The sequence below is a fragment of the Diorhabda carinulata genome, chromosome 1 (genome assembly GCF_026250575.1).
Source record: "Diorhabda carinulata isolate Delta chromosome 1, icDioCari1.1, whole genome shotgun sequence".
Classification (NCBI taxonomy): Eukaryota; Metazoa; Arthropoda; class Insecta; order Coleoptera; family Chrysomelidae; genus Diorhabda; species Diorhabda carinulata.
This window is the reverse complement of record NC_079460.1, coordinates 14,211,991-14,225,266: the sequence shown is the minus strand read 5'-3', so window position 1 is coordinate 14,225,266 and position 13,276 is coordinate 14,211,991. Positions and strand designations below refer to the sequence as shown.

Genomic DNA, 13,276 nt, shown 5'->3' with positions numbered 1-13,276 from the left:
TTTTTGCAAATATAAAATAATAACTAGTAGTGGTATTTTTAAGAGTGAATATGTTTTGAATTTACGAATATTTATAGTTAATAATTGATTGTATTATTGTGGATACCACTATTCTTAATTAATGGTGTATATAGCAAAAGTTTTTCTAAGCACAAGCTTGAATATAAAAGTACCTTAGATAATTTGGTTTTTTCTCTACCAGCGTATTCGGGTTTCTCATGTTTTTCGAATGTCTCCAAGACAGGTCTTTCATAGTCAGGTATATTTTCCCACTCATTATAATCATATTTCTCTTCTTTTTTAACAGATTTTTTAGCTGAAGTTTTCTCTTTATCAGCTCCAGTTTTCTGTTTCAAACATTATGGAAGAATGTTAATATTTAATATTATGATAGATTATATATAAAAGAAAAATAATAGTTATAACCAGAGAAGTAAGAAGATAGATGAATGATGAAACAAACAATTCTACATTTTCAAAGAAAAACATTTATCGGATTGATAAATCGAATGTAGAATTACTTATTGTCATAAACATTTTATTAGACTTATATCTACATACAGAATTTCGTTTACGGCAAGTCAAGAAGGATGTAGAAGCGATATATATTTTGACATTTCAAAAGTTAGTTGGAAGAGTCCAATAAGCTTCATAGAATAATTAAGAAATAGTATGTAAGAATGGTTAATTGAGATGACAGATATAGAAAGAGAAAGTAAGAAAGTTATTAGTTACAAATAAGACGATAGAAAAATAATTATAAGAAGAACAACGTATATTCAACATAAATAGGAACATTTACAAAATAGCTGATAGAAGAGTGAAGAAAAAAAGATATGCCTGTAAGTTACCTTCAAATCTACTTCGAGTGTTTCGGCTTTTTTAGCTTTTTTACCATTTGATTGCACGGGTTTCAATTGTACATTTAAAAATGAACCCGTTTGAGTAGCTGCTTTCGGAGGGATAATCCGTTTGGGTTTGTCATGCTGAATAATTGAAATAATATTCATTATTATGAGCGTTGTTGTAGTGAAATCGTGGCAAAATTAACACCAAAGTGTACTAATCTTAATATATTGTCCAACTTCCGAATTCTAATAAATTCATCATACAATACATACAATAACAATGTTTTTAAGTACTTTTTATTATTATTCTCTTATAGATATTCTTACATTGCGCTTTGAACATAATTTCAGTCCTTGATGATGAATACATAAGTATTCTAGGAAATATATTAGATATAGTACACTCTGATATTCAATTGCCACATTTCCACCACGAAAACGCTTATATATGTATATATATTTATAGACTAATTATCTGAAAACACCAGCAGTGATAGTGTTATTGTCCTCGGTATTCTCGACGCTCAGCATATTACCGTCGAGATTACATTTTAGCTTCGATTTTAACTATTTTATTAATGGCTCCAAAGTGGGAGCCGAACGTCGAGAATTTTCCACTCACCTATTTTTTTGGTCATATATATATATATATATATATATATATATATATATATATATATATACAGGGTGTGGCTTAGAGATTTGATCAAAGGTAATGGCGGATCGGATAGAATTATGTGAAAAATGTAGGCTCAATCTTGCTCACTTTAAATAGAAACTATATATAAATAGCAAATATTCCCTATTCCTATATACGTGAAATTCTGAATTATTCGTAATTTTTTTCAAGTGGAATATTAATTGGATCATTAAAATTCTTTAAAAAATAAAAAAAGACATTAAGATTGCGTTAAGGAAAACAGACAATAGACCACTTGGCTATAACCGTGACAATTAGAATAATAAATTGCGGATCATACAAAATATGGACAATTAAAATTAGTATTATATACATTTTATAGTAAGTACTATTGAATGCACATAAGTTAAAGTAATTTTTAATATTAACGTATAACAGATAAAAAGAAATGATGACACAATAAATTGGACCTTCAAAAGAGCGTTTATATTTCTGTTAATATTTAGAAATTTCAAAATTGTTTATACATATATTCTCTAGCTGTAGGAGATGTTTTATCTCTTATTTAACAAGTTGCAAATTTCAATTTAGTTGTGATGACTCCACGATCAAAGGAACAGAATAGGTTTGTAAAACTTAGTCTTAAAATTAGATTGGTAGGTGCTGATATTGGGTTTGGTTAAGTGATATTTCCAGCTTTTCAACGTGGACGTAACAAGAATATGATTAGGATGGAGTTCGTGAGTTAGTTGGTTGAATCTAGAAATTAGATACATGTACGGTAAACGAAGTACCCTTGAATTAGAAATATACGAACTTCAAAGAAACAGACATACATTAACCAATTTAGTTTGAAATTCTACCTATCAAACTAGAGAGTTTTTAGTCAAGAATTCGCTAGAATTTAGCAATAAAGTAAAGAATAGAGAAATTAAAGATAGGTAAATTTTAATCCCCTTTGATGTAAGTTCATTATTTCCCAGCGTGTCCACCCCGTAGACTTTAAGGTACCTAGAAAGTTTACTGAACTCTAATAATTTGGGAGCTGATACAATAGAAGAATATCTACAATTAACGAAAATATGTATGGACAAAAACTATTTCCAGTAGAACAATAAATTTTACGAACAATACTCTGAGCTATTCATGAGTCACTTTGTAAAGAAGATTAGTGAAGATTTTAGTATTTTTCCAGGGTAGGGTACAGGTATTTGGACGATAATTTCGCTATACTTGATAGGAAAAAGGTGAACTAGAAGACTTCATTTCAAAACTGATTTCAAAATGCTCATTTATCAAGTTTACTTATGAAATGGAAGATACAGAACAGTTACCATTTTCAAATACCTAAGATGATAATTAACAATAGAAATAGCCTAGAATTTGATGTATTTAAGAAAACTACCGCTACGGGTACATCCAGTCCAGGTTGATTATTTCTATTGAATCCAACATCAGACGGTGAGTTTCCATTTTCTGGTACATCGGTCGATTCATTCCACTTAATATCGAAAGATACAATAAGGAAAGAACTTTTCTAGAGGATGTGCTGTAATCAACGGTTATGATAAGAGAATTGTAGATAGATTAATTAACCTTCATGGCATTGAGAAATTTCTCTGGTAAACCACCTTTTTCCAAAATCAAAATGAAATTGTGTATAAATCCAGCAATACATTAAAACAATTATTGGATAATACCAATGATGAAATACCCGATTAGGAAAAAATAGTATTTATGAATTTAACTGTAATGAGTGTAATAAAAAATATGTTGGGCAGATTGTTGATGTCAGGTTTAAAAAGCACATAGCTCATTTAAAATATAGATAGACCCAAAAATCGAGTATTGTCGAGTACGCTGCCAGTCGTTATCAAGGAATAAATATAAATAATGTGAAATTGTTGAAAAATTGCTGCATACATTTGAAAGGATTGAGATTGTTAAATGTTAGAATAAATTAAATAGGGACACAACGCCTGTTCCTTGCAGCTTTTTTTATAGTTTATTTTTTTAAACGTTGGACTTATTTTTCGCGAGAAGAAGTTCATTTATAGGAACATTTAGTGTAAATAAGTAGATCAATTTAATAGGTTTTAGTTTACCTTCAATCTCTAAAGACAATAACTTGGTTATCGAAACGCGTATGAGACAGTGAAATTGTAAGTTTTGGTGTAGTGGTTAGTTCAAACAGTGTCTAATTTTATTGAATTACAGAGGCCATGCTAGTTACCTGATAAGACCCTTCTTATCAAATTGATAAGAAAATATTGTTTAAATGTTCGGGTCTCGAAAATATAATTACATTTTTCGTTTAGATATATATCACAAGTCTGTTCCACTAACATATTTCAGAATAATTGTCCTAATTTTTGGAAAATCTATTTAGGTTAAATAAATTGCATGGTCAATACAATAAAATTTCATAATGAATATCTCAGAATAAATTAATATATCTAGGTATAGAGAATGATTAATAAATGATAACGATAACGACGATGAAACGATATTATTACAATAATAAAATAATGGGAGTTTCAATTGAGAAGATTGTCAAGCCAAGTTTCTACTAACCCTTTATAAATAACAACAATGAGCGGTACTAGAAAAAACCTCTCACAAGTATTTTCAAAAGTTTTTGCCGCTAAACTATCCTCGATAATTTTGTCAGGCAGTCTCCAATTTTATCATGAATGCAAATATGATACAAAATTTTGCATGATAAATAGGATTTCTGCTAATCGCAATACTAATGTCTCTAAAAATTATTTTCTAATGAATATTTCAATCGTTGTTGTAAGTATGAGATGTCGGATGATACCTATTTGGAATGCGTCGCAGCTCTATTAACCAATTCCAGTTAGTTTTGTGGTATTGTGATTTACAGATAATCGTTAATAAAATGTGAAGTAGGTGAATAAATAATTTGAACAATGAATTAGTAGGTGAACCAATGTGAAGACTTGTAATTGGGTTTTATCAAAACCAACTCCAGTTTCGCTAAAATTTCTGATATTCGTAGTAAATGGATATTTTATATATTTGGGATACTGGTAAGATATTTGTGATTTGTTTAAATAATAATCGTCGGCTCAGATTTTTATACCTACCTTTTTAATGCCAGGAATTTCTTGCTTTTCTTCAGACTGTTGATTTCACAGTTGTGGGAAATAAGACATGGATTAACATGAAACAAACGATGTCATATTAGTTAATTTGGAAAATGAACAAATAACTCATTATTAAATTCTTTGAAATTCCAGTACCTTTTCAAAAAAATATATGCTTGTGTAATAATCAAAAACTACCAATACTTTAATTTTTTTTAAATTATTTTAAGTTTCTCTTCTCTGATAAACATGAGTAGAAATATTGATAATGATATAAATATTCTTACCTGTTGGAAATAAGTATAATTGCATTGTGAGTGAAGTTTACTAGCAGTTTCCTTGGTGCTTTTTTGTCGCTTTCTTACTAACGTACAAGCAATTTATGTTTATATTAATGAAAATTGCGTTGTAGATATGTCAAAAATTTTGTTGAGTATTCCGTAAAATATTAAAAAATAGTAAGGAGTGGAGTAAGCGTTTCTCCACTGTTAATTGTGAATAGTATCAAAACACGTTTGCAACATATAAAAACTTAACTGTTACAATCAAATATATTATACTCGGCATCATAAATCTCATTTAATGAAAAAATAACATGGATAGTATTTCAGAGTTTTTGATTACTACGTAGAAATAGTTAAAAATTTAGGATCGTGCATTATATAAGCTACATAAAATAATCATAATAAATTTATAGTAAAGCAGTTCCTCCAATAAATTAGAAGACTTTAAACGAATCAAGAGAAATTCTTTAAATCATGAGTCTAAATCATCGAGACTTTTGGCTAAGAGATTGAACCAACAACAAGAATCGAAACTAAGAAGCCCGTACGATATAAAGAAGCATTTTTACTAAAAAAGTTTCTGACATACATTAACAAAAATTCCAAATACTAAAATATTGTTGCGCTTGTTCTAACTGAGGTAAATATTTATTTAGATAAACTGACCCGCAGAATATTTTTAAAAATCAGTATTGCTTTTTATATGTAACAAGATGTCATCTTGGAAAATTTTTAATGTACCTAACATACAAAGTACATAAAACTGAGTTTTAATGTAGTGCAGTGCAGATGCATGATTGCGTAGTGTGTGAGTGCAAAAAAGTACCAAATTACTTTTCGAGTACCTTTTTAAGAGACAAACGCCTCGCCTCAAGATCTGGAACGGCCAGTTCAGTTTTCTGAGGATCAGATTTCTTATCGAATGGGCGAGAAGTTGAGAGCTTATTTTCTTCTTTTGGTTTTTCCATAGTCTCTGAAAGTGTAGATCTCTCTGCAGCTTTTTGAGGTTCTGGAGTCAACGACTTACGTGTAATTTGGTTAGAAGATAAAGTGTCTTCTTTTGGTTTGAGTTTGGAGGGTTCTGGTGTGAGAGACTTATGGGCGGGTTTATTAATAAGAGCAGAATTTTCATTAAGCTTAGTTGTAGCCTGTGTCGATTTTTCAGGTTCATGTGTTAAAGATTTACGAGTAGTATTTTCGATAGTAGATAGCTTATCGTCTTTAGATTTCTCAGGATCAGATGCCAAAGGTTTACGAGTGTCAGTTACATTAGAGGTTAGTTTATCGTCTTGTTGTTTTTCGGCTTTAGATTCTTTAGGTTTTATAGATTCCACATCCTTGGGTTCTCGGTTTTTAGCTGTTTTACTGTCCAGTTCTGGTTTAAAACCACCTTCTATGTGATTGGTGGAAGTGTCAGGAGTTTTCTGTGTATAAATAAATCATTGGTAAAATTATGTGTTTGTGTAGCTACTATCAGAAAATGATTAAATAAAGATAAAATACTCACCGCTTCTTTTGTAGTTTCCAGTTTTTTTGTATCTTTTGTGATCTGTGGAAGATGGTTTCTTCTTTAGGATTTGTATTTTATTATAAATTAGTTTAAAATAATTTTAATATAAATACTAACAATTGAAAACCTTTTAAGGAGGAAAATATTAATATAAACATAATAAATCGTTGCTGTAAGCTATCAAAAAAAGGTTACGCCTTACGAACAAAAAATGGTTTTTTCTAGGAATTCTAGTTCTAAGATTTCTGCTACTCCCGTAAATATTTTTTGAAAAATCAATTCCAATATCCTTCAAGTAAAACCATGTAATGTCCACTTAAGTTCAAATTCATAAATTATCAATTATGTGCAAATGCTAATGAGGTTATTTGACAATAACATTTTTGAGAAAATTCTCGTTCTTCTGATATCCAATGTATGGGATTGAAGCTACATATAATATTATCTTCCTATACAACTTATAATGCGGCTTAACCAGTACTATGCTATGGCTAATACACCAGAATAAGGGGATTTGTTTTTTATGATGGTCTTACCTAATAGTATTTAGAACAGTTCAAGGTGTGAATTTTAAATATAAAAAATTGACTCATATTGAACGTAATGAAATGAATATGAAAAAAAATAAACAAACTTAATCGGAGTAGATTTTAACATCACCTCTAAAAAATCAAAAATTCTAAATGTAATTATAAACTAAATATTGTAATGTTTTGTAATTGTAAATTATCGATAATGTGTGTATAAAATTATACTACTCATCAATCATCCCGTTTTCAATTGTTGAACAAATTAAGCATACTTTTATACATTGAAAGTTCTTTATTACCTTTTTCTTATCATCTACGAATGATGTACGCCTGGATTCTGTCTTTATTTCCTCATTGACATTTGAGACTGAAGATTTTCGACTGACTTTTCCATCTTTAAGCGTTTTTTCTTCAGTTTCAATTATTGAACTCCTACGTGATTCTATCTTAACTTCTTTGTTCTGTACAATGAAGTTAACGAATTTATTGATGTGTCAAGGACACGGTATAACAATATTAATAGTAAAAAACCATTTATAATGCAGTAGTTTCTTGAATTGTTCAGTACGATAATAAATGTGAGTCAAATAATGGAAATTACATTCCAGATTTTCCTTATAAGTTCACGGAAAATTTAAAAACTCTAAACTAGAAATATATGCTTGAAGGTAATTTAGTTTCAAGCTTCATATATGTGCATATGGTTAATATAAATTCTAATGAGCACTTATAATTTATTTTTTATTGGAAAAACCACACTTATTTGGACTACGCTAATGTATTTATATTAAAGAAAATTTTCATATAATCATCATCGGCTTCTGTGTTTATTTCAAATTATACAATTTTATACTTTGTTGCGTTGAGAAAAAAATGATGTGTTGATGCTTAGTTGCCAATCTAAGTCAGCTTAACATTTGTGATTAGCTCTGTCAATGTGTACAATTATTAGTAGAAGTACAATTTTATATATTTATTGCTCGAAAAATGAAATTTCAGTATTATGATTAAGAATGTAATGTGAGTATAATACCAGTATACCAAGGAGATAAATACAAGTAGATTAAGATCAATTTTTATGGAGTTCTTGGTAAAAAAGATAACTCTAAATCGGTTGGGAGACTATATTTTGCTGCTTTGATATTTATGGATATTTGCATTAAAGTAGGAGGCTATTTGTGAGCACACCATGCATAATTTTTTGAACGTATAATTCTTACTCTCACGATTCAATCTGTTTCAGTTCCCCAAATCATAACCCCAAGAACCACCAAGAGCCTCTAGGGATATTTGAGATAAAAGGTTTACTTAGGATCTGTTGCGAATCTAGACATAGTAGCAAGCATTCACGCTGCTGTTATATCTCTAGACTAGACCATATTATAGAGGGTTCGAGATTCAAGGACAAATTGTGTAAATATAAGCATAAAAGTAGGGGGTATGCTCTTACCTGTTGTGTTGAAGTCCGTCTTGTACTTTTCTTTTCAACGCCTTTTTTTTCCTAAAGACAAACACCTACATGTAAGACAAAGACAGTAAAAAAATAACATTTATACTAACCTCTTCCTTTTGGGCAACGATTTTTTCGATTGCCTTCTTCTCTTCGTCCTTCTATTGAAAAAATGATTGTTAATAAATTGTCAGATATAAATCATAGAAAGCTTATTTGAAAAACTTTGAAGAACTAATATTGTCGTTACCCCTTTAATAAGTTCACTTAAGCTGATATTAACAAATAATATTAATGCTCCTCATAATGCGTTAACTTAGTAATAATAATATGAATATATATGAATATATATGAATAGAGATGTAACAGATACCTTGCCAATAAACTTCTCTTCTACCTTCTTTTCCTCCGTTTTTTCTATCTTCTTTTTTTTTGTCTCCTCTTTTTTCTCTTCTATATTCTTCTCCTCTTTTTTTGCCTCTTTTTTCTGTTCAGTTAATACTTCCTAAAATTAGAATAGTCATAAAACACCGATTGATTGAATTAGTATTATTCACCTCTTCTGATTCCTCTTCTTCTTCCTCTTTAACTTCTTTTACTTGTAGTGTAGCACTTGTTTCATCCTCACCAAATTCATTTTTAGCTACACATTTATATGTAGCAGAATGTGATGTTTTACATTTGCTTATACTTAATTTTGTTACAGTGCCATCAAAAGTTATTTTTATGTCAGAAAAGTCTGTAATTACAGTCGTATTCTTGTACCATAATATTTTCACAGTTTTATCCTCTATTTTTAATGAAGTTATGAAATCGACAGATTTTCCTTCTTCAATTACCTATAATAATAAAATTTTATAATTAACCTTGAAGGTTATATATATATGGGGTGATTGGTAATCACTGGGTTGTTGTGGTAAAGAATAATTAGAAGAACATATATTTTTAATTTCTAAATTTTCTAATAATAAAACATTGAGGATGGGGCATTAATTAATTAAATTAAGTAATTAAAAAAAATATGAGAGGAAGTATATTTTATTCAAATGTGCAAACGAATACTTACGATGTTTGTCAATCTGGTCAATTTCGGTTTTTCGCCTTTCGGTTTTTCATCAGGAGGTAATTCAGTAACTTCAACAACTTGTGAAGTAGCTACCCCTTTTTCGTTCTTAGCTACCAATTTGTACAGACCTTTGTCGTTCTTTTGAACATCATTAATTTCGAGTTTGATATTAAATTCGCCCTGTAATTATAAAATACTTGAAATTATTCTCTCTAAACGTATTTGATATTACAGAACAGTTGAATAAGTAATATAACAAATTTTATAAGAAACAAGCTTACATCTTTGATCTGGTCAACGTGTACAGTACGTCTGTGATCTTCTTTAATAGCTTCATCTTCTTTAAACCAGGTACAGTCAGGAGCGAATTTACTAAGTACCTTACATTCTACAATAATTGTTTTCTTTTTAATAATCTTTATAACTTTAGGCTTTTCTTTGATAACAGGAATGATTTCGATGCTTAAACTGAGGTTGGCATTGAGTTCACCAAGTGAATTTCTAATATTGCACTTATACAAGCCAGAATCATCAATTCCCGGATCTTTCAATTCTAATTTAACAAAGTAAAGATCTTCTTCCGTTTCTTTGATACTAATTTTAATCTTGGTTGATTCTGTGACTTGTTTGTTTTCTCGGTACCAAACTATACTTGGTTTAGGATTAGCACGGACTTTACACTCCATGACAACAAGTTTCCCACCGTCATGTGAGGTGATTTTTGGTTTTTCCACAAACGTTGGTCCTTCTCCTTCCGGCTCCGATTCCGCTTCAATGTTTAAATTTAAGTTTGCGTTACTTTCACCATATTCATTCTTGACATGACATCTATAAGTACCGCCATCTGCTGCTGCAGGATCCTATAAAAAGAGTAACATTACGTCAAAACGTTAAAAATCATTTGTTATTTATTGTAATAAACCAAAAATCGAGTACAATTATTCAAACAAATATATAAAGCGAGTCTCCAGTATTTATAGGGTCTGTAGTGAACAAAAGTTTTTCAATTCTAACAAATATACATAATAATATCAGTTATCCCTGCAATCTAAAATTACTTATTGCCATACATTCCATTCAAATCTCGGATTTTTTTAAAACGCCGAAATATTTCATCAAATTTTTAAATTTACTTGGAGCAATAGGTGAATTTTAAATATTTCAATTATTTGTAAAATGGAGCTTGAAGAGTCAATATACAATGAACTATCGTCTGAATTGTGGTTCCATAATTTTATATAATACAGTGTTCAAATACTAACTCTGACAAAATTTGAACATCAATCAATTTATTATTTTAAAAGGAAGCTCGTGTAAATGGAATAGCATTCTAGTGTTTTCATAGTGCATGAGGATTCCTTACAGTTAGCTCTACCCGTTATGAAGTTATCAATAGGTATTTATGGGAGACCCGAAAAAAGAACATCAACAATGTCTTGAAAGATATCCGAATAGTAATTTAAAAAATGAATCTAACCTGAACCTAACTTGAAATTGATTGCTTATAATTTAAAACCAAAAAATTTTGCGAAATATTTGCGTTACTAACTAAGGTACGTTTTCTAATGGCCATTTTAGCAAACGTAATTGTCACTACTGAAGCAATAAAAAATCCCAATTCATTATGAAGGGTCTTACACAGGATCTATATAAAGTGGGAGAATAGTAACATTTATCGAGCTGGTGAACTCTTTTTAAGCTTGCTTCCAGAAATAATAGATCTTCTGGTTTTGAGAATAAAATTGATGTGACTGGTAACATAATTTTCCAAGAGTATCTTATTCATTCTTAATAAGATTGAGACATTTCGAAAATTTAATACTGAATTACTTTTTATTGATGTTCTATTGCAAAACGTGAAATACATTCACTAGTATATTTGATCTATCCAAAAGTAATAAAAAGAAAGTATTAGTTTTTAAAAAGGTGTTGAACTTTAACATGAAATATTAAAAAAGAAATTGACCTTTTTTTAAATTTTTTCTGAATATGGATATGGTACGTTTTCAAATTGACTCTCTGATTCACTTTTTCGTCACTTCATTCTTGGTAATACAATTGATAAAATATATAATGAGAAGAGAAAATATTTTGTTTTGCATGCATAACTGATCTGTGTATTATCTTTACCTTGATTTCGAGTGACAAGTCATATTTGTCTTCTTCAATATCAACAATTTGGATTTTAATTTTTGAAGATTCCTTGACGACTGTGGTTCCTCGGAACCACGTGACGTCAGGTTTCGGTTTAGCTTTACATTTACATTTCATAGTAATGAGAGTACCGCTCTCATTAGGTATAATTTTTGGTTTTTCAAGAAAAGATGGCGCAAAACCGTCAGCGCTATCTCCACCTGTAACACAAACATATTAGAAATGTTCTTAATGAGACGTATCTATCAAAGGCCATGCTCATGCAAAATGACAATAACACAGGTTCGAAGACAGAGTGTTGTTGGCAAGACGTCACTGGAACAAAGTGGAAATGAGTTACGGAATTGGACGTTTCACAAACATATAATACAGATGTACATAATAATTATACATTTTGATCGATTTTGTGAGTGCATCATACCTTGGAAGTTTAATGCAATGTTAGCGTTGCTTTCACCGAATTCATTGAATGCATTACATCTGTAATGACCACCATCTTCGCGGGTGGGATTCGCGATTTCTAAAGTAAGAAGATATGTATCTTTACTAGTGGTTTTTCGGAGCATACGCACACGCGCACTGTCCGCAATGCTTTTCTCGCTTTGAAACCAAGATATATCTGGATCAGGATAAGCCTCGAGGAGACATTCCATGATAAGAACATCTCCCTCTTGTTTAATTGTGGGCTTTTTGGGAAACCTTGGTGCCTTGCCATCAGGTATTCTATAAGAAAAAATAATCGTAGGAATTTTATTGATATATGTTCGGTCAGTCTTACTTGGGCTTTTCTATACCCTCAAAATTTAAATTTATGGTAGCGACGCCGGTACCATATCGATTAATCGCAACGGCGCGGTACTCTCCACGATCGTTTCTTTTGACGTTGGCTATTTCGAGTCGTGCTATGTAATAAATCTTCTCGTCAACTTCCATTGACATTGAGTACCTACTGTTTTGTTTGATTTCCTCCTTTCCGTGGAACCTAATGAAGTGCGGAAATACATGTTTCAATTTCAAATGCAAGTGCAAATATTTTTTTATATTTTCTTATTCATTCACTGATAATTGAGTTTATTTCTATATTTAAAAAAATGATATATTGATGTATACATACCACTGAATTTCTGGCTTCGGCTCTCCGACGCATCGACACAGGAAGGTTATGGTAGATCCGTCGTCCGTCTGCCGAATGAGTGGACGCTCCGTGAAGGTTGGCTTGATACCCTCTTTTTCGGGTACTGGTGCCTCATCGCCTAGTGAGCAGAAACTCTTCTAAACTGGCTGTATCAAGGTATATGACAGCCAGCAACACTCGCGCAACTTACAATGCTTACCGAAAAGGAAAAGCTCAGCTTTTAATCATTCAGTTGTGTTAAAGAGTGAAAGAATATTTTTTATTGTGTAATACAACTCTGAAAAAAAGTGTCACATTTGCAAGAACATGGCCTTAATCTTAGTATTAAATGTTGTTATCAAACAAGTGTTGTTGGTGCAGGTAGTAGGTTCCTCTTAGTTTGGCCTAAAAAAACTTAAAACTCAGCCTATGTGCCTGCCAGGAATTTAATAGGTGGTATCTATATTACTTTCATAGATTGCGATCAGTTACACTCAATCTAATCTAAGCTTCAACTCACACAAAACTAGAACCATGTTTTTAATGTACATATTAGAAATTATTTGTTAA

The 13,276-nt window shown here is 30.6% G+C and overlaps 1 protein-coding gene across 22 annotated transcripts in view; it reads right to left on the bottom strand.

Moving 5' to 3' along the window:
* The window catches only part of LOC130900794 (twitchin), an 81,964-nt gene that overhangs the window by 48,500 nt on the left and 20,188 nt on the right, over nucleotides 1-13,276 (bottom strand). For 6 of the 22 annotated variants that reach the window (XM_057811669.1, XM_057811843.1, XM_057811792.1 and 3 more), the window contains exons 6-21: nucleotides 12,707-12,845; nucleotides 12,371-12,574; nucleotides 12,014-12,315; nucleotides 11,569-11,792; nucleotides 9,720-10,298; nucleotides 9,439-9,618; nucleotides 8,930-9,211; nucleotides 8,746-8,877; nucleotides 8,483-8,533; nucleotides 8,373-8,423; nucleotides 7,222-7,383; nucleotides 6,390-6,431; nucleotides 5,728-6,306; nucleotides 4,599-4,634; nucleotides 852-986; nucleotides 174-347 (exon numbers count right to left, since the gene is read on the bottom strand). In XM_057811669.1, the coding sequence (XP_057667652.1) occupies nucleotides 174-347; nucleotides 852-986; nucleotides 4,599-4,634; nucleotides 5,728-6,306; nucleotides 6,390-6,431; nucleotides 7,222-7,383; nucleotides 8,373-8,423; nucleotides 8,483-8,533; nucleotides 8,746-8,877; nucleotides 8,930-9,211; nucleotides 9,439-9,618; nucleotides 9,720-10,298; nucleotides 11,569-11,792; nucleotides 12,014-12,315; nucleotides 12,371-12,574; nucleotides 12,707-12,845 (3,272 nt within the window). The remainder of the gene's footprint in view (nucleotides 1-173; nucleotides 348-851; nucleotides 987-4,598; nucleotides 4,635-5,727; nucleotides 6,307-6,389; nucleotides 6,432-7,221; nucleotides 7,384-8,372; nucleotides 8,424-8,482; nucleotides 8,534-8,745; nucleotides 8,878-8,929; nucleotides 9,212-9,438; nucleotides 9,619-9,719; nucleotides 10,299-11,568; nucleotides 11,793-12,013; nucleotides 12,316-12,370; nucleotides 12,575-12,706; nucleotides 12,846-13,276) is intronic. The other 16 variants (XM_057811753.1, XM_057811768.1, XM_057811835.1 and 13 more) reach the window with 8 other exon arrangements.